The sequence below is a fragment of the Panthera tigris genome, chromosome B2 (genome assembly GCF_018350195.1).
Source record: "Panthera tigris isolate Pti1 chromosome B2, P.tigris_Pti1_mat1.1, whole genome shotgun sequence".
In the NCBI taxonomy this organism is placed as follows: Eukaryota; Metazoa; Chordata; class Mammalia; order Carnivora; family Felidae; genus Panthera; species Panthera tigris.
Window position 1 is genome coordinate 40571832 of NC_056664.1, and position 22059 is coordinate 40593890.

Genomic DNA, 22059 nt, shown 5'->3' on the forward strand with positions numbered 1-22059 from the left:
GCAGGTACAGAATTCTAGGTTGATGAGGTTTTTCCTTCAATATTTTAAATATTCCACTCTACTCTCTTCTTGCTTGCATGGTTTCTGAGGAGAAGTCCAGATATAATTCTTATCTTTGTTCCTCTATAGGTATGATGTTTTTCTTCTCTGGCTTCTTTATCTGTCATTTTCTGTAATCTGAGAATGATATGCCTAGGAATAGGGGTTTTTTGGCATTTATCATACTTGATGTTCTCTGAATCTTGGCTTGGTGTCTGACATTAATTTAGGGAAATTCTCAGTAATTATTGTTTCAGATGTTTTTTCTGTTCCTTTCTCTTTTTTCTCTTTCTTTTCTCTGGTATTCCTATTACACATACATTATATTTTTTGTAGGTGTCTCACATTTCATGGATAGTTTGTTCTGTTTTTCTTCCAGTCTTTTTTCTGTTTGCTTTTCGGATTGTTGAGATATTCTCAAGCTCAAGGATTCTTTGCTTAGCCATGTCCAGTCTACTAATAAGCCCACCAAAGGCATACTTCATTCTGTTATAGTGTTTTAATCTCTAGCATTTCTTTTTGGTTTTCTCTTAAGATTTCAGGGGGCGCCTGGGTGGCTCATTCGGTTAAGTGTCTGACTTCAGCTCAGGTCATAATCTCACGGTTCATGGGTTCAAACCCTGCATCGGGCTCTGTGCTGACAGCTCAGAGCCTGGAGCCTGCTTCGAGTTCTGTGACTTCCTGTCTCTCTGACCTTCTCCTGCCCCTGCTCACACTGTCTCTGTTTCTCTTTCTGTGTCTCTCTGTCTCTCTTTCTCTCAAAAATAAATAAACATAAATAAAAGTTAAAAAAAAAAAATTTCCAGCTCTGCTTACATTGCCCATCTGTTCTTGTATGCTGTCTGCTGTAGCCATTAGAGCCCGTAACATATTAATCACAGTTGTTTTAAATTTCAGGTCGGATAATTCCACCATTTCTGACATATCTGACTCTGATTCTGATGCTTGCTCTGTCTCTTTAAATTGTATTTTTTGACTTTTAGTATGTTTTGATAGCCAGGCATATGATATACTAGGTAAAAGGAACTCCATAGGCCTTTAGTGATGTGGTAGTAAAGCAATGGGGAAGGGCAAACATTATAGAGTCCTATGATTAGATCTCAGTCTTCTAGTGAGCCTGTACCTCTGGACTCGGAACTTCAAATGTGCTTCTCAACACTGCCCCCATCCTCATCTGTCTTTCTGTGGGGCAGGATAGCTAGAGTGGGCTGGAATTGGATATTTCTCTTTCCCAGGCCCGTTAGACTCTGATAAAACCCTAGCAGGTTAGGCTGTGATTACAGTTTCTTCTGAGGGCAGACTATTATTATTTTTTAAGTTTATTTATTTATTTTTGAGTGGGAGGGGTACACAGAGAGAGAATGAGAGAGAGTGAGAAAGAGGATCTCAAGCAGGCATTGCACTTTCAGCGCAGAGCCCAGTGCAGAGTTTTTAAGAACAGAATGCCCTTGCATATTTCACAATGGTTCCTTTTTTTTTTTTTTTTTTTTTTTTTTTAACCCCTGCTGGAAACAGGAGAGGATTTTTCTCTGATGTTCACTGTGAGAACTAGTAGAACTCCAGGAAATAAAACTCACCAAACGTGAGGCCCTGATGACTGGGTCACTCTCCAGTGCCCAGTGACTGAAGTTTTTAATCTCTCCGATGTTCACACTGAACTGAGCCTCCAGCAATTTGTCAGGTACAGTTCAGGTTTCCTACCTCACCAGTGGTACCTATAGAGGTTTGTGTTTGTTGGTTTCTGGTCTCACAAGTCAGTATTCTCTGTATTCATCTGTTGGTCTCTACAATTTTGGGGGTAGCAGTTTGTCCTGTGACCTCACTTCTTTTGTAAATCTAGGAATACTTATTGATTTTTCAGTTTGTTTAGCTTTTTACTTGTTAGGACAGTGTGGTAACCTCCAAACTTTGTACATGCTGGACTGGAAACTGGAAGTCTGCGTTCAATTTTAAGGATATTTTCCTGCATATAGAATTCTGGGTTGATAATTTTTTTTTCCTTTTCAACATTTTAAGGATGTTCCGTTGTCCTCTGACCTCTGTTGTTTCTGATAATGTCAGCTTTTTATTAGCATATCTATGGTGCTTTGTGTGAAATGTGCTGGTTTCCTCTAGCTGCCTTTGAGATTTTTACTTTTTATTTTTCTTTTCTTTTGAGAGAGGGAGAGAGCACGAGCGAGGGAGGCAGAGAAAGAGAGGGAGAGAGAATCTTAAGTAGGCTCCATGCACAGTGAGCACCCAACACAGGGCTTGATCCCACAACGATGAGATCATGACCTGCGCCAAAATCAAGAGTCAGATGCTTAACCAACTGAGCCACCCAGGCACTCCTGTCTTTGGATTTTAGCAGTGTGACTGTGATACGTCTAGCTGTGCATTCTTTGTTTTTGTCCTCATGAGGTTCCTTGAGTTTCTTGGAGCATAAGTTGATGGCTTGAACCAAATTTGGGAAGTTTAGATTATTACTTTTTCAAATATATTTTCTGCATTTTTTCCATTCCTGGGACTCCAGTTACACAGTAGTATAATTGAAGGACTAATTAGAACCACATAGTAGCGCATATATATAACTTATAAATATATGTAAAGTTGCTGTGAATATATGTGTGTATTATGAATATATTTACATAGATAGTGCATAGTCTAAACATTTTAATGAGAGATGCATGACCCAAGAGAGTTTGGAGATGACTGCTTTCACTAAAGCCCTAAAAATCTCAGGAATCTGTGTGTACTTCCACCAAACCAGTATACCTTTAATATGACAATTAACAACTGATCCTTAACTGTACACATTTGTCTTTCTGTTAAAGATAGGCTCCTAGAGAACAAGGATCTGGCTTTACTTTTCTATATAATTATGTAAAAACATAAAGACATTGGCTCTCTAGTTGATTTTTAGGAATCCAAAAATGCTATGACAGGCAAAGTAAAACTGGAAGTCACCAAAAATAGGAGAAGCACTGGAGAAAAATATCCCAGCCAAAAGATAACGTATGTATGTTATGTATCATATTCATATGATACAAAAGAGAGCTGGAATAGCAGTTTTCATATCTGACAAATAGAATTTATGGTAGAAAGCATAAAAGACACAAAAAGGCAACCAAATTAAAAAATGGGCAAAGAATCTGAATAGCCATATCTCCACATGTTCTTATTGGTTATTTTTGTACAACCTTGTGATACTACAAACTACTAAGTTGGACACTTTTTTTTCTTAACAAGCCATTGCATTGTTTTGTTTTGTTTTGTTTTTTTAACATAAGCCCTGCGGTCACCGTAGGGCTTGAATTCATGACCCCAAGATCAAGAGTAACATGTTCTACTGACTGAGCCAACCAGGTGCCCTAAGTTGGACACTTTTGAAAAGATGAATTGTATGTGAGTTACATCTCAATTTTTAAAAAGCAATCTGTATAAGGGTGCTTGGGTGGCTCAGTTGGTTAAGCGTCCGACTTCGGCTCAGGTCATGATCTCATGGTTCATGGGTTCGAGCTCCGCATCAGGTTCTGTGCTCACGGTTCAGAGCCTGGAGCCTGCTTCGGATTCTCTGTCTCCCTCGCTCTCTGCCCCTCCCCCACTCGCACCCTGTCTCTCTCTCAAAAATAAATAAAACATTAAAAAAAAATTAAAAAGCAATCTGTGTATTTGGCCTTAAGGGAAACTTCAGTTAATTCCCAGCTCAGAGCTGTACAGATTGTTCTCCCACTATAGTTAAAATTAGAAACAGCAAAAGGGTAGGTTAAGTATGTTTAGAAACTAACATTGCTAATGTTAAGTAAACAGATATCACTGAAATCACTAAGGAAATTTAGAAATGGAACTGAATGATAAAAACATTGTGTGTTGAAATTTTTGGGACATAGATAAAGGAGTATTTAGAAGGATATATATACCTTTAAATTATTTGCTAAGAAAAAATAAAGATAGCCAATACAGTGGAAACAAATGAAAATGAAAACACAACAATCCAAAATCTTTGGGATGCAGCAAAAGTAGTTCTAAGAGGGAAGTTTATACCAACACAGGCCTACCTCAAGAAGCAAGAAAAATCTTAAATACACAACCGAACCTTACACCTAAAGGAGCTGGAAAACAAACAAAATTCAAACCCAAAGGAGGGAAATAATAAAGATTAGAGCAGAAATAAATGATATAGAAACAAAAAAACCAAATAGAACAGATCAGTGAAACCAGGATGTGGTTCTTTGAAAAGATCAACAAAATTGATAAACCTCTAGCAAGATTTATTTAAAGAGAGAAGACCCAAATAACAAAGTCACTAGTAAAAGAAATAACAACCAACACCATAGAAATACAAACAGTTTTTACAGAATATTATGAAAACCTGTATGCCAACAAATTGGACAACTTAGAAGAAATGGAGGGGTGCCTGGCTGGCTTAATTGGAAGAGCATGTGACCCTTGATCTTAGGGTTGTGAGTTCAAGCCCTATGTTCAAGCCCTAAGAAAAACAAAAATGGAGGCATCACAATTCCAGATTTCAAGTTGTATTACAAAGCGGTAGTAATTAAAACAGTATGGTACTGGCATAAATAGACACATAGAGCAATGGAACAGAATAGAAAACCCAGAAATAAACCCACAACTATATGGTCAGTTAATCCTCAACAAAGGAGGAATGAATATACAATAGGAAAAGACAGTCTCTTCAATGAATGGTGTTGGAAAAAAAGGATCACTTTTCTTTCATCATACACAGAAATAAATTCAAAATTTATTAAAGACCTAAATGTGAGATCTGAAACCAGAAAAATCCTTGAAGAAAGCACAGGCAGTAATCTCTCTGACATTGGCCATAGCAACATTTTTCTAGATATGTCTCCTGAGGCGTGGGAAATAAAAGCAAAAATAAACTGTTGGGACTACATCAAAGTAAAAATTTTCTGTGCAATGAAAGAAACAATCAGTAAAGCTAGAAGACAGTCTTCTGAATGAGAGAAAATATTTGCAAATGACTTACCTGATAAAGGGTTAGTATCCAAAATATATAAAGAACTGATATACTGAATACCTAAAAAACAAATAATCCAGTTAAAAAATGGGCAAAGACACGAACAGACATTTCTCCAAAGAAGAGAGACCGATGGGGCCAATAGACACATGAAAAGATGCTCAACATCACTCATCATCAGGGAAATGTAAATTAAAATTGCAGTGAGATACCACCATAAACCTGTCAGAATGGCTAAAATCAAAACAAGAAACAACCAAGTATTATTGAGGACATGGAGAGAAAGGAACCCTCATACACTGTTGGTGGGAATGCAGCCACTATGGAAAATGGTATTGAGGTTCCTCAAAATATTAAAAATAATAGAACTAACCTGTGATCCAGTAATCACACCACTGGATATTTACCCCCAAAATACAAAAACACTAATTCAAAGGGATATATGCTCCGTATTTTTATTGCAGCATTATTCACAATAGCCAAACTATGGAGGCCGTCCAAGTGTCCATTGATAGATGAGCAGGTAAAGAAGATGTGGTATATGGGGTGCCTGAGTGGCTCAGTCAGTTAAGCATCCAACTTCGTCTCAGGTCATGGTCTTGCAGTTCGTGAGTTTGAGCCCCACGTCAGGTTCTGTGCTGACAGCTCAGAGGCTGGAGCCTACTTTGGATTCTGTGTCTCCCTCTCTTTCTGCCCCCTCCACCACTCGCACTTTGCCCCCCCCCTCAAAAATAAACATTTAAAAAATTTTTTTAAAAAGACATGGTATATATTACACAATGGAATATTATTCAGCTATAAAACGGAATGAAATCTTGCCATTTGCAACAATATGGATAGAGCTAAAGAGTATAATGCTAAGTAAAATAAGTCAGTCAGAGAAAGACAAATACCATATGATCTCACTCATATGGAATTTAAGATACAAGCAAAGGAAGAAAATAGACAAACCGAGAAACAGACTTTTTTTTTTAAGCTTTTATTTTGAGCAAGAGATAGCAGGGGAGGGGCAGAGAGAGAGGGAGAAAGAATCCTAAGCAGGCTTCATGCTGTCAGCACGGAACCCAGCTCAGAGCTCGATCCCACAGACTGTGAGATCATGACTTGAGCCGAGACCATGAATCCAAGGCTCAACCAACTAAGCTACCCAGGTGCCCCAGAAACAGACTCTTAACTGTAGAGAACAAACTGATGGGTTACCAAAGGGTAAGTTGGTGGGGGATAGGGGAAATAGGTGATGGGAATTAAAGAGTACACTTATCATGATGAAAAAAAGAAAAATAAAATGATTTTTTAAAAAGGCTGTACACACCTATCATTCCTGGCTCTGTCTGCTGAAAGGGCCTAGAAACAATGGAACTCCTGAAGCAGTGAGCACACTGATATAACTAAATATTTGCATAAATAAATAAATAAATGGGAGAGAAGGGATGTTTTCAGTAGTTTTTCCATACTGAAAATTCCAATTAATAAAATAGGAAGGAGGGAAATAGAAAGTCACCATTAGGCAAATAACACAGCAGTAATTGTAGACAAGATCCATTGGTTGATGCTAAAACGAGTGGCTGAAAGTTTGAGAAATAGACTATTTGCATAGTCTCAAAATATCTCTCCCCAAATAGATTTAGTTGCAAAAGATACAATAGCAACTTTGTAGTGAAGAAATCTGACAGACACCACCTTAACAAAGTAAGCAATGTTAACGCCACCAGTACTAAGACCTATCGAATCAGCATCATGTGCCCCCTGTTTGATGTACTGAGAAGGGCAAAGCACCACTTCTGTGACATCACTTCTGTGGTATTCTTGCCAGAAATGCATAACTCAATCTAATCGTGAAAACGTCAAACCCAAATTGTGTGACCTCTGCAAAATAACTGTGACAAGTACTCTTCAAAAGGTTATGGTCACAAAAATGGAGAAAAGACTGAGGAGCTGTTAGAACTTGGAGGAGACTAAGGAAACATGACGTCTAATGCAATGTGGGATCCTGTATTGTATCCTGAGAGAGAAAAAAGGATCATAGTGGGAAAACTGATGACTTTTGAATAAGGGCTGTAGTTCATAATACTGTGCCAATATTAATTTCTTTGTATTGTTAACCTTGGGAAAAATTTGGTAAGCGTATAAAGGAACTCTGTACTATTTTTGCAACTTTATGAGTAAAATTATTTCAGAGACAAAAAATAAAAATATACAGGGTAAACATTGAGCTCAGTAAGTTAGAAGAACAATTGAGTATACTCAAAGGAAAAAGAAGAAGAGAAAAAGTTCAGAAGATAAAAGATGTACTGACTCTCGGGGCGCCTGGGTGGCGTCCGACTTCGGCTCAGGTCATGATCTCGCAGTTTGTGAGTTTGAGCCCTATGTCGGGGCTCTGTGCCGACAGCTCAGATCCTGGAGCCTGCTTCAGATTCTGTGTCTCCCTCTCTCTCTGCCCCTCCCCTGCTCACGCTCTGTCTCTCTCTGTCTCTCAATAAGAAATAAACGTTAAAAAAAATTTTTTTTTTAATTAAAAAAAGATGTACTGACTCTGGAATTGTTATGCCATTTTTCTTGCAAGACTGAATAAGAAAAAGAGAATGTAGTACATAAGATTCAAAATGAAAATTGAAAATCATACTGCGTTTCTTTTGATGATATCATATCTTGCCAAGCTAGGTCCTCTACATTGCTGTGATTGGAAGCAGATACTTCGTGGAACAGGCAATGAAGGTTGCAGTGTCTACAATTTGATTCTAGGAGTTGAAAAATTGTCTAGTACCCAATAGGTACTAAGTTGTTTGAGTCTATTTGATGAGCAGAACAATTACATGTTTCTTTTAGTCAAAGGGTACCCTGAAAAAAAAGAAATACAGAGACACTGAAGGTGCCATGAACCAAGAAAGTTTGTTAACCTTTGAAATATGAGAATTATGAACAACTAAGTTCTTCAAAAATTTTAAAAACCTAGATGAAATGGATAAATTCATAGAAAAATGATAGGCAACTTGAATACAGTATGAGAAACATTAGAATGGTAATCAAATATCTTCCCTCCCACAAACCCCATACCTAGATGACTTTATAGGTAAGTTCTAACAATTTCAAAGGAAAATTCCTCTCTTACACAAGTTACTACAGAAAATGGAAAAAGAGTGAAAACTGCCTTAACTCTTCATGAGGCTAATATAATCTTGATTTCAATCCCTGATAAATTCAAGACATAAAACCGTTTTTTTCATTAATGTAGCTGAAAGGATCCTGAATAAAATATCAGCTTGTCTGCATCTAAGAATATTCTAGAAGAGTGATGCATCGTAATCAAATGGTGTTTAGTTCAGGAATCCAGACAGTTCATCTTTAAAACAATTATTAATGTAATTCACCATTTTAATAGTTGAGAGAAGAAAAAAATGTTTTCCTGATTTGATTCTATAAAGCATTTTATAAACTTCAGTAATTGTTTATGATATAAATTCTGAGCAAAGTATATATAAAACTATTGAATATTTGGGTGTTAGATTTTTAGAAGCTTTATTATGGACATTTTCAAACATATTAAAAATAGAGTGAATGATGTTATAGATCTGACATGTACTCATTGCTCAGCTTCAGCAATCACCAATAATATGGCAACTCTTTTTATACACACACGTATACACACACACACTTTTTTTTCTTGCCCTGCCGGATTATTTTAAAGCAAATTCCAGACTGCATGTCTTCTTATGAGTCCTCAGAATATAGCTTTTTTTCTCTACAACCATTAACATCCTAAAAAATTAACACTAATTCCTTAATATTATCTAATATCTAGCCCGAGTGGAAATTGTCCTGATTGACTCATAAATGTGGATTCAAAGTTCACACCTTGCATTTGGCTGTTATTCCTCATTTTTTCTTTTAATCTATAATAGCTTCTCTCCCTCTTTTTTTTTTTTTTTTTTCCTTTTCTTTTCTTTTCCAGTTATGTCCCTAAGAAAATGGGTCATTTGTTCTGTGGAATTTTCCACATTCTGGATTTGTTTGTTGTGTCCCCATGGTGTTGCTTAACATGTTTCTTTATGCCCTGTATTTCCTCTGAACAGGTATTTAGGCATAATTAAATTGTTATGTAGTATTGGAGGGGGGTATGAATACTAACTTCATGAATACTGATGTGTAACTTCTTAATTCTTCATGTCAGGAAACACATTATGCTTGTCTGGTTTTTTTGTTTAAGATGATCAGTGGGTTTAGGTATCTTGCAGATGCAACCATTATAAAGGTCTTCGTTATCCTTTTTATCTAATGTTTTAGCAGTCACTGATGCTTGTTGTCTAGATCATTATTTTTTATTAGGGGGTAGAAAAATATTCTTAGTTTTTTGTCTGTTAGCTTGTCTTCTATAGAAGAAAAACAGTCCCTCCTCATTCCTTTGATTAGCTTGAAGTTTATATAGGAAAGGCAAGATATATTCTTGATTTTTTTGTAGAAGAGCACTTTCTTTGTAAACCTACTGGGAACATAATACTAATGGATACCCTTTAGAGATGTTTTACTTTAATATTAAAGTAAGGCGAAGATGCCTACTATTACTGCTGTTGTTTAATATATTACTGGAGGTTCTTGTCAACAGCATAAAAGAAGAAAAACAAAACGGTGTAAAGATTGTAAGGAAAGAGAAAATTGTCATTACATACAGGCTGTATACTCATTTACTCCGGGAGAAAACAAAACAGAATCAACAAACTATTAGAACTGCCTTGAGTTCATCAAGGATACTAAAAATCAATACTGTTTCTTTTCATCATCCTTAAGCAACTAGAAAATGAGTTTTTTTTTTAAAGGAGATTGGAAGTTTATTGAATACACCACAAGGGAGCAGTGGGCAGGACAGCAAAGGAGAGACTGCCTAGAAAATGAGATTTTGAAAAAATACTTATTTAAAATAAAACCTAGAGAGTACCTAGATATTAGTCTAATCAAGAATATAAGGATTCATATAAAGAAAACTTTACAACTTCAGTAAAAGACTTAAGAAAGAATCATGGATGTGATAATTTACTCTTATAATGATGTTCTTACTCTTGAAGCTTATCAATAAATTCTGAGTAATCTCTGTCAAAATTTTAGCTGGATATTTTTGAGGCACTCTATACACTTATCCTAAGTAATGTGTCGAAGAATAAAGAAGAGTTTGTGAATAGCTGAGCCAGCATTTTCGAAAGAGAATAAAAGGGAACTTAACCTGCCAGATATTAAGACCTACTACAAAGCCATAATAATACAGTTTGGTATGGTGTAAGAACAAATAAATCACTGACACATATTAGAGAGCTTATAGACCAAAGGAGATGTGGGAGCTTTATAAAGATGACCCCATAACCAATAGATAAAAGTTAAATCATTTAGTAGATGGTGTTGGAAAAAAATAGCTCAGTATATATTGAGAAATAAAACCTTATTCTACATGATATACAAAGGTACAGTTGTATTCCACCTAAATGTGGAAGATAAAACCAAAAGATGAATAGAAGAAAAAGAGGAATATTTTTGTGACTTGGGGTTGGGGAAAGAACTTCCTAAAACCTCACAGTATAAACCAATTGCATGTGTGTGTATGTGAATTTAATTGCATCAGAATAGGTAGTACTATTTAACAAAGGACCCCATAGGCAAAATTAATACACAAGTGACAAACAGGAGACAATATTTGCAATGTTTAATATTGCCAGGTGCCATTATCCTCTAGATTAGATTCTGCAAATAAGATAAAAGAAAGCAATCCCAGCAGAAAAATGGGCAAAGACAATTTATAGAAAAGGAAGCCCCAAAAGTAATAAGCATATAAAGAGTTGCTCAAAGATACTAGCGACCAGGGACATGCAGATTAAAACAATATGACATTATTTCAAATATGTTGACCTTGCACATATTAGAAAACCAGATAAAACCAAATGCTGATGAAGATGCAGGGCTATAAAAACCCTCATACACTGATGGGGGTATGTAGCCACTCTGGACTGTAGCATGGCACTCAGAATAAGAACTTAACATGAATTATGACCCAGAAATTCTGCTCTTGAGTTTATATGCCAAAGAACGTCACAGACATATCTGTAAGAGAACATTTACACGATGTTTATTACAGCATTGTATAGTAGAAAGGCATTGGAGGTTGTCCAGGTGTCCAGTGCAGGGAGAGTAGAGAGAATATTTTGGGTACATGACATAGCATACTATGTAGCCATTGGAAACAGCAAATCAGATGTACACATACAAAATGAAGGGATTATGTTACAGACGTGTAAATGTAACGATGAGATATATAACACAATGAGAGTTAACATGCATTAAAAATACATGCACTCAGGCAGCTTTTCCTGCCAACACAGGTCCTGTCCTGTGCTTTAATAAAATCACCTTTTTGCACACACACACACACACACACACACACACACACACACACACAAATACATGCACTCAAATACATTTTGCAAAAACACATACAACTAAAAGGGCACACAATAAACACAGTAGAATGGTTGCCTATCAGGATACAGGAACTAGGCTCAGGTGAAATTTAAAGATGTTCCTAACTCCCCATCTCATTTCATGGAAGTGTAGGGATTCTTTTGTGTAGGATATGATCTGTAAATGTGTCTAGCTGGCAGTATGATGAAAGCAAATGAAACGACTGAAATGAAATGGGAATTTGATATCCCCAAATCTAGTGTGAGATCTACACATCTACATATCCAGAGTGAGAAGCAGGTTCTTAAGCTGACTTCATTGCTCAAAGATCTCACAGATCTTTGAGAATAATATTTCCTTCTAACACCAAAGCACTTCCCTATTCTGGCTCTTCTAGGATGGATTCCAATTGAAATGTTGTGATATATACAGTTATTTTATGACACTCTGATTTTTTTTTTTCTTTAACTTTACAGAGACTGTGCAGTTGATCCAACTTGTGTTTTATGCATGGAGTGCTTTTTGGGAAGTATTCACAGAGACCATCGATATAGGGTTAGTAATGCCCAGATAATAACCATACCCACTATTAAATTTTATATTAGATACCTTTTCTGTCTTTTTTAAATTCCAAGATTTAACACTAAAATGGGGGAGACTGGTTTAAGAAATGTGTTATTTTAACACCATTAAACATATGATAGCAGTGTAGAAATGAATTATGAATCCAGGCTTCCTGAATACATGGTTTAGGAAAGACAGCACAGATATCAGCTCCTGCATATTGCTTTTCAGCTAGTTTGTTTTGCTATTTTCTTATTGTTTATTATCTTCATAATTCTAGGTTTATGCAGAAGGTTATCAAAAATTAGAGGATAAAGATGAGAGGTAAAGGAAAGGGAAGGACATGGGAGAAAAGGAGTAAGGAAGTGTCAGGATTATACATTTAAGAAATGCTTTGTTGGTCATTGTCTACAGAAGATTTGTCATTTCTTAATATTAAAGAGGCATCTACTACATCGCGGAAGAGGGCCCAACTCCAGAACATAAGACCCACCTATTTTATTATTTTTCTACTGCTATAATGCAGTCAGTACTTTGAAAAAGTCAGGTATGTTTGCTTTTAAATCAAGGATATGAACAAAGACAGTTTAAGCTAAACCTGTCCTAAGCCTGTCCTGGTTCCTCTACTAGAAATTGAAGGCAAAGCCGTGAGCATTCAAAAGTTAAGGAAGTGTTAGTAGCTGGAACTTTTCACCCTCAAATGAAATAGTAGAGGGAATATTGCAATCTTATTATTAATTCAGGAGCCCTGTTGGCTCAGGACTTTTCCTCCTGTTTGTTTGTTTTTTTTTCACTCTACCCGAGTATTGCTAATAATGAACTAAAGCAGCTACAAAATTAAGACCCCTTGTGTCTTTGTATGTTTTTATTTTCAGAAGTCAGTAAGAGAATCCCAGTTTTCTTTAAGCTGTTCTATCTATATCTCGGGTAACCAGAAGAAGAATAAAAACTATAGGGTTATCATTTTCCAAATGGCTGCCTCCTCATGGTTTGTGGGTTTTTTGTGGGGTTTTTTTGTTTGTTTGTTTGTGTTTTGGCATATATCCCTGCAGCCCCTGGGAATAATTGTCACTTGTGGATTTACATTAATTATATTTTTATATATAACAGATACTTTCTTTGGACAGTATGTAATAGGGCTCGTTCTGAAATTTGCAGCAAATACCCACTCCTAAAACTCTCTCGTGCAGTATTTTTTTAAGGTAGAATTTCCTATAATTAATGAGTTGTATCTTGCTAGATTCCTTGAATCATTGCCATATCTTAGGGAAGTATGAATAATTCTTGAACCCTGCAGATGGTGAAAACCTTTTCTGACCAGACAATCCACTTTACATTTCCTGAGCTGCTTTCCTTGTCCAAGAATGCTATTTAGAGGGTGTTAGAAAAAGAAAAACAAACTATTTCTGTAGGTTTTGTTGGTGACTTTCTCTTATCAGATGCAACAATCTTCTAGGGAAAAATAACCATAGTAGTCTTTACAGCTCTTGAATCTGTTATATTACATTAGAGCACTGTAACCAGGTGACATTAATACCAACATTGTACCAAAGCCCAGCAGGAAAACCCTGTTGGTTTTCCTAATTAAGGAAGTCATGTAGGTAGGCACATTTTACCTCTTTAAACTAGACTAGACACTACAAAGTAGCTTATTTCATTTCAGAATCACTTAATTTAGGCTTATTTAAGCTTTAAAACATCAAGAGGTTTGGCATTTTATTTCATTTTACTCCTCAAAAGAAATGAAACATTTTAGCGATGTTATTTCCTTAGCACTTGCTATTCTTATTTATAATCTGATAGCCCTCAGTAAATACTTATTGACAAGATACTTTACAATTTTTTTTCAAGATGACAACGTCAGGAGGTGGAGGTTTCTGTGACTGTGGTGATACTGAAGCTTGGAAAGAGGGTCCTTACTGTCAAAAACATGAACTTAACACCTCTGAAATTGAGGAAGAAGAGGTAAAAACGTTTTCACAAAGTTGTTTTTAAGGAAATACTGTTTTAACCACAAGTTTGAAATATTTTCAGACATAGGAACTAGGTTATGAGAAATGAATAAGCAAAATAGTCCTGTCGCTCTTACCAGTGACTAGACCTACTTTGAAAGGTCTTTTACATTTTATGGATGTCATACCGTTGCTATTAGTACTCACTTGTCATTCTGGAAGTTTAATTTAATTTGGACTTCTATTTGAGGTTTTGTTTTAAGTCCTCATTTATTACTGAAAGATTATTTTTCCTATGTGTATAGATTAATTTTGTTGTTTTTTGTATATTTGTGTTGTGACTAAGATTTTGTAGGCCAGGTACCCTTCTTTTCTGTAAGTATACGTGGGAGCCAATTCTAATCACCATCTGGCATATCAGTGTCATTGGATATGTGATGAGACCAAGTATAAATAGCAAAGTACAAATTACAGTCACTCCAGCTGTAAATATGTGCTTTTTAAAATTCTTGATTCTGCATTATTTTCTCTGAATGATATTTGTAATGATATAGTAGGCTCTTACTAAATAAATACTTAAATCTCTGCTGCTGTTTCTGACAGTTTGATGTTTGATTCAACACCCTCATTTCAGATTTTATTTTTAAATGATAGAGAAGTAGATACATTCAAAGTACTTATGCATCGTTAGCAGCTCTGCTACAGATTTGGGGCAAGTGAACATTAATAGTACTTCCTGGTCCTCATACCTTACAAGTCTCAAATATTTGACCTGCACTTTATGGTGCAGGACAGAGTCTTTTAGACTGTGTTCCACTGTGCTTAGGACAGATTAAAATTTGTGTGAAATGATTGAGTGCTATGAAAAACAGATATTTTGTGTTTCATTTGCCTCGTGTAAGGCAAATGTGGTGTAGGATTTGCAACAGACACCCAGTGATTAGAGTTTCAGATTTCTCCACTTCTTTTGGAGGAGTTCTATTTTTATCTCTTTTATATATTGGATTGGATTTCCATTTGTAAAAATACAAGACAAATATTTGACAAAAAGAGCTGTACTTTTAATTTAAAAAAATGAAGACTGGTATAAAACTATGGGAGAAGACATTTGCAAATCATATACAGTAGTCCCACCTTATCCACGGAGGGTGTGTTCCAAAACTCCTGTTGATATCTGAAGTTGTGGATAGTACTGAACCCTATAGATACTATTTTTTTTCTTATTCATACATACCTATGATAAGGTTTAATTTATAAAGTCTAATTTTTTGTCAGTAAGAGACTGGTAATAACTAATAATAAAATAGGACAATTATAACAGTATATCATAATAGAAGTTAGGTGAGTGAGCGCTCACTCACTTGCTCTCATAATATTGTACTGTACCTACCTTTCTTGTGATGATGTGAGATGATAAAATGCCTACTTTGATGAGATGAAGTGAGGTGAAGGCCATAGGCGTTGTGACATAAAGTTAGGCTACTGTTGACCTTCTGACCATGCCTCAGAAGAAAGAGTATCTGCTTCCAGTCTCCCAACTGACCTGGTGGTGACCAAAACCATGGCTAAGGGGGGACTTAATGTATCTGAGAAAGGTTTCGTATTCAGGGTATATATCTTACAACTCAACAACAGAACCACAAACAACACAAAAATGGGCAAAGGACTTGAATAGACATTTCTCCAAAGAAGATATAATACACATGACCAACAAACATATGAAAACGTAGTCAGCATCATTAGTTATTAGGGAAATGCAAATTGAAACCACTTTACACCCACTAAGATGGCTATAATCAGAAAAAAAGGAATGTATGTGTTGGTGAAGATGTAGAAAAAGTGGAGCCCTGAAGGGTACATGCCTAAAGGGGATGCAAAATAATTCAGAGCCGTGGAACAGTTTGACTATTCCTCCAAAGATTAAACATAGAATTGCCATATGAGCCTGTAGTTTCACTGTTAGGTATATACCCAAAAGCACTGGAAGCAGGTGTTCAAATGAGTATCAACTGTAATGTCTATCAGTAGATGAATGGATAGACAAATTGTGGTGTACAGATAACGTACTATTACTCAGACATAGAAAGGAATGAAATACTGATCCCTGGTACAACTTGGATGAACCTCCAAAACATTATTCTAAGTGAAGGAAGCCAGACACAAAAGAACACGTATTGTCTGATTCCATTTATATAAAATACCCAAAATAGGTAAACTTGTAGACAAAACACACACTGGTGGTTGCCAAGGGCTGGGGAAGGGGAGAATGGCAAAAACTGCTTAATGGGTAGGGGGTTTTACTTTGAAGTAATAGAAATGTTTTGGAACTATAGAAAGGCGGTAGTGGTACAATATTATGAATGTACTAAATACCACCAATTAGTTTACTTTAAAATGGTTAGGTTTCTGTTCTGTGAATTTCACCTCAATAAATTACTTAGAAAAATCTTAGGACTTTTGTTACCTTTTAATCTTTGTTTTAGATAGACTGAAAATAATTTTTGAATAAAATTTGCTTGCAGTTACTCTGTTGACTTTATACTCGTACATAAGTTGGGTAGCTATCAAATATTGACGACTTGAGTTAATTTCCTGTTAAGAAGATGTTAGCAAGATTGCCTGCCTGGCTTAAGTTATATGGTTCTGCCTGGAGAATCTATACTGCAGCAACTTGACAGAGAATAAACCTCCACACTCTGCCATTTAATTCCAATTTAAGAATTCAGTTAAGAGAAATGAAGTCCTCAAGGATAAAACTGTAAGAGAAGCTATTTTTAAAATAGCATTTTGTTTAGCATTCCTGGTCCCCACTCAGTAAATTTATACATATATCTAGGTTTTTTTTTTATCTTTTATGCTTAAAATGGAAGAAAGCTATAAAATATTTGCAATGTACTTTTTTAGTCTGTCATAGAATTGTTTTTATTGAATGTAATTTTTTATTATACATTTAGCCTGCATCTTAAGAAAAAAGTTGGAAAAAATATACCTGTATATTATCAAGTATATACTTGATAATACACTTCTCTAGGGATAATGTTTAGCAGTTCCATGGATCTTCTTAACTCTTGGCATTTGGGATGGGACTTTTGTTGTTGTTAAATAGGCCAGGGATCAGCAAACTATGGCCCCATAGAGGCCCGTTACTGGCACCATCATAAACTAAGAATGGTTTTTATATTTTTAAATATTTGGAAAAAATCAATAGGATGGTGTCTGTGGCATGTGAAAATGGTAGGAAATTCAGATTTTGGTGTCTATAAACAAAACTGTACTGCAACACAGGTATGTTTAATTGTGCATTGTCTATAACTGCTTTTCCACTGCAACAGCAAAATTGAGCAGCTGTAACAAATACCCTGTAGACTACAAAAACTAAAGACTTAGTATCTGACTCTTCACAGGAAAAGTTTGCTGACCCCAGATACATGCTATCAGAAGCATTGTGTTTACTTATTTCCCACTCACTAACTGGCAGTAGCATCTCCCATCACTGTGGCAACAGTAAATGCCCAGTCAGGTTTCCAATGGGCCCTTTGGGCATGGGGATAAGTAGGGAGTCTGGACTGTCTCTTTTGATCATCTTCATAGGACCTATAAGAAGTTTCTCTTCCGTCTCTGCATTAGGAAGTGTTATGTTTCTCTTGCTATGGGTCTGGTAACTGATTCCGTTTCCTTTTGTTGAGGCTTCTGGGAAACAGAGCCAAATGTTTGGAAACAGTGCCTGTGTGTAGTAGCTATTTGGAAATTTATATGATCTGCCTTTACAGTAAACATATAATTTTCCTACCTTTATTCTGGTTTTGCCCACTTTGTACATCTATTTTTTTTAATACTGTCTCATTACACTGATGTATTCTTAAGTTGCTGTAAAACCTTTTTGGAATGAAATTTAATTCAGTAACAAATGCACTGAATGAACGACCTCGGTGAAGACTTTTTTTTTTACCTGAAATTTTCCCTTATCGATACTGCTCTCATCTCAAATGAATGCAGATTTGTGATTATTAATAGCTAAAAATTATGCCAAGTACTATACTTTGTTTATCTCATTTAATTCTCAGAACAGTCCTGTTAGATAAGTACTGCTGTTACAGAGATTTTATAGCCGCAGAAGCTTGGGTTTTAGAGAGATTTAAAAACTTGCCCAAAGTCTTTTTTTTTTTTTTTTAAGTTTATTTTGAGAGAGAGAGCACATGCGAGAATGCGAGAAGGGGAGGGGCAGAGAGAGAATCCCAAGCAGGCTCAGCTCTGTCAGTACAGAGCCCGATGTGGGGCTCGAACCCACGAACCATGAGATCATGACCTGAACTGAAATCAAGACTCAGACACTTAACCAACTGAACCACCCAGGTGCCACCCAGAGCATCTTAATGGTAATTTGAACTCCAGTAATGGAACTCTTTAACAGTGTATTGCCCTGATTTTATTTTTTTCTCCAAATTTTTATTTAAATTCCAGTTAGTTAGCCAGTGGAATATTAGCTTCGGGTATAGATTTTAGTGATTCATCACTTACATACAACACCCACTGGTCATCATAGCAAGTGTCCTCCTTAATACTCATTACCTATTTACCCCATCCCTCACCTACCTCTTCTCTAGTAACCATCAGTTTGTTCTCTATGGTTAAGAGTCTGTTTCTTGGTGGGACACCTGGGTGGCTCAGTTGAGCATCTGACTCCGGTTTCAGCTCAGGTCATGATCTCATTTTGTGAGTTCGAGCCCCACATTGGGCTCTAAGTTGACAGCACAGAGCCTGCTTGGGTTTCTCTCTCCCTGTCTCTCTGTCCCTTCCCCACTTGTGCTGTCTCTGTCTCTCTCAAAATAAGTAAATAAACTAAAAAAAAATTTTTTTTTAAAGTCTGTTTCTTGGTTTGCCTGTCTTTATTCCTGCCCCCTGTTCATTTGTTTTGTTTCTTAAATTCTACATGTTAGTGAAATCGTATGGTATTTGTCTTTGACTAACTTATTTCCATTAGCATAATACTCTCTAGCTCCATCCACATTGTTACAAATGGTAAGATTTCATTCTTTTTTATGGCTGAGTAATATTCCAGTGTGTGTGTGTGTGTGTGTGTGTGTGTGTGCGCGTGCGCACATGCATACATATACATATACCACATTTTTTCCATTCACCAGTGGATAGACATTTGGGCTTCTTTCATAATTTGGCTATTGTTGATGATGCTACATTGCACTGATTTTTAAAGTAATTTTTAGCAGTGGAATTTTTTTTTAATAAAAGTCTAATTTAAAAATCTTAATAGTAACAGATAAAAGTGGTATTATTTTTTTATTCCTGTATAATTAGCATACAGTGTTATATTAGCTTCAGGTGTGCAATATAGTGTTTCAACAATTCTACACATTACTCAGTGCTCCTCATGATTAAGTGTACTCTTAATCCCCTTCACCTATTTTCACATGTCCCCCCAACCACTTCCCCTCTGGTAACTAACAATTTGATTCCCTATATTTCAGAGTCCGTCTTTTGTTTGTCCTTTTTTCTTTGTTCAGTTGTTTCTTAAATTCCACATATGAGGGGCACCTGGGTGGCTCAGTCAGTTAAGTGGCTGACTCTTGGTTTCAGCTCAGGTCATGATCTCATGGTTTCTGAGTTCAAGCCCTGTATTGGCTCCATGCTGACAGCATGGAGACTGCTTGGGATTCTCTCTCTCTCTTCCTCTCTCTCTACCCCTCCCTTGCTTGTGCTCTCTCTCTTTCTCTCAAACTAAAAAAAAAAAAAAAATTCCACATATGAGTGAAATCATATGGTATTTGTCTTTCTCTGCCTGACTTCACTTAGCATTATAACTTATAGATTCATACACATTGTTTCAAATGGCAAGATTTTATTCTTTTTTATGGCTGAGTAATAATTCCATTGTATACATATGCTACATCTTTATCCTATCAGTGGTCACTAAAAGTGGTATTATTAATGAATTTATTTTTTATAAGTTGAATTGTGTATTAGTTACTTGTTAGAAAGTCAACTCGTGAAATAAGCGAGGTTGTTTTGATGACTGGTTTCTAGTTTATTACTAGTTTTAGTTGGGCAGTATAGAGAAATGTAATTTTTCCATATCCATAGCTTATTTGCATATGATAAGAGTTAAAATTATTATTATAATACAGTATATGCTTACATTAAAAAAAATTCAATGGGGCACCTAGGTGGCTCAGTCGACTGGGCATCCAACTTCGACTCAGGTCATGGTCTTGAGGTTCGTGAGTTTGAGCCCCACGTCGGGCTCTGTGCTGACAGCTCAGACCCTGGAGCCTACTTTGGATTCTGTGTCTCCCTTTCTCTCTGTCCCTCCCCTGCTCATGCTCTGTCTCTTTCTCTCTCTCCCAAAAATAAATAAACATTAACAACATTTTTTAAAATTCAAACATTATAGTAGTGTATCACATAAAAGACTAGTTTTCCATAACCCCACTGCCTTCTAACATAAGCACAGATGATCTTTTTAACAATATGCCTTGTATTCTTCTGGTTTGAAAGAAGAATAACTCAAGTTGACTCACTGACAAAGATGTGTATTTTCTAAAATAAACATACTCAAAGAACTAGTTATTAGTCATAGTTGATAATACAACATAGGATGAGATGGTCATTTATTTACTCATTCCAACTGACTTATGCTCTCATAAGAGCAATTTGAGCAGAAGTCTTTCTTAGTGTTTAATTTACTATTGTACATATGAGTAGACTTGCACAGCCTAGTATCCTTTCACTGCAGAAATAATTTTTAATCAGTGATCATTTTTCAAGAAGTTGACATGTGTATCCAAAAATAGCAGAAAAATCTGTATTCCTAGGCCTGCCCCAAATTTGGCCAATGTAATAGCAAAGTTACCAGTTGGTGATCCCCAATATGTAATATAACACATTTTAGAGTATATTTTTACATTACTATTTTAAAATACAGATAATTATATATTTTTAAACTGATGTACAATTCAAACAGGAACAGCTCTACCAGGTCCTGGGATTTTGTACAACAGTTTGAACACTACTGGCCTGGATTCTCAAGAATTGGCAGCAATTTCTCTTTCAGGATCTGTTCCGTGCTTATAAATCTTGTTTGTTGTAATTGTTTCATCCTCTGATGTCTTGTAACGTGGGACATAATTGTGAGAAATGGAATAATTGTAAGATAATATCACCAAGGAAACTGAATTTTCTACTTTCTATTTTGGTGTAGCATGAGGTTCATATTGTTATTAATACCCATACTTTTATGAATCCCCAGTTTGGTTCCTTCTTTGTATGGATTGTTTCACTATGTTAATCATTTCTAGCCTCTATAAGAAATAGTCAAATAAACTATGCTGGTAGGATAAAAAAATTTTCTTACATGGGACATATAAAGCAATCCATTGAGAAGAGTTGTGTAGGTTAAAAAAGTGCTGTGAGACTTTGAAAAGTCTTCTTACTCTTCTTACTTTTTCTTCTGTTCTTCAAGCTCTACACCCATCTCCTTTAGGAATCTTTGTCTTGTTTTTCCCCCATTCTTTTTATTCCTCCTCTCCATTTGTTTTGTGTCAGTTCTACTAGGCTTATCTTTGGTGAGGATGCGCAAAAATGTCTGTATCCTTCATGTATATTTGCAAGAATGTGTTGATTCCTATTCTATGATGTTGGAACATACTGATTTTCTTATTTGAGAAATGAATATAACACTAACTAGCCATTAAGCTAAATAACATGTTTAGATTTAAGATAAAGCATAAAGATTAAAATCGTGTAAAACATTTTGCCTAAAAGGTATGATAAACTCAGTGTATGTTTATAGTAATACTTTTTCACATAACCTAGAAATTTTGTGACATACTCCCAGTTAAGTATAAGATGCAAAGTTCCCTGTTCCATGCATACGCAACGTGCCCTGATGAAATAAAGTAGACAAGGGAATCAAGGGGTAGTTTTCAGACTTTGTTGATTTCTTCCCTTTAGAATCCTCAAAATCAGGCTCTCCTTCATACCTGTAAAACTAAATATTGCTGGTCTGCCCTTGGATATTCCTTTGTTTATTCTGGAAATTGGGATTAGGAGGATACGAAGCTATAAAGATGGTTT

At 35.9% G+C, this 22059-nt stretch overlaps 1 protein-coding gene across 12 annotated transcripts in view; it reads left to right on the forward strand.

Annotated features, from left to right (window-relative positions):
- The window catches only part of UBR2 (ubiquitin protein ligase E3 component n-recognin 2), a 124036-nt gene that overhangs the window by 25562 nt on the left and 76415 nt on the right, over nucleotides 1-22059 (forward strand). For 10 of the 12 annotated variants that reach the window (XM_007085189.3, XM_007085188.3, XM_042986370.1 and 7 more), the window contains exons 3-4: nucleotides 11932-12010; nucleotides 13871-13984. In XM_007085189.3, the coding sequence (XP_007085251.2) occupies nucleotides 11932-12010; nucleotides 13871-13984 (193 nt within the window). Of the gene's footprint in view, nucleotides 1-1527; nucleotides 1721-11931; nucleotides 12011-13870; nucleotides 13985-22059 lie in introns of those variants that run through there. The other 2 variants (XM_042986371.1, XM_042986373.1) reach the window with 2 other exon arrangements.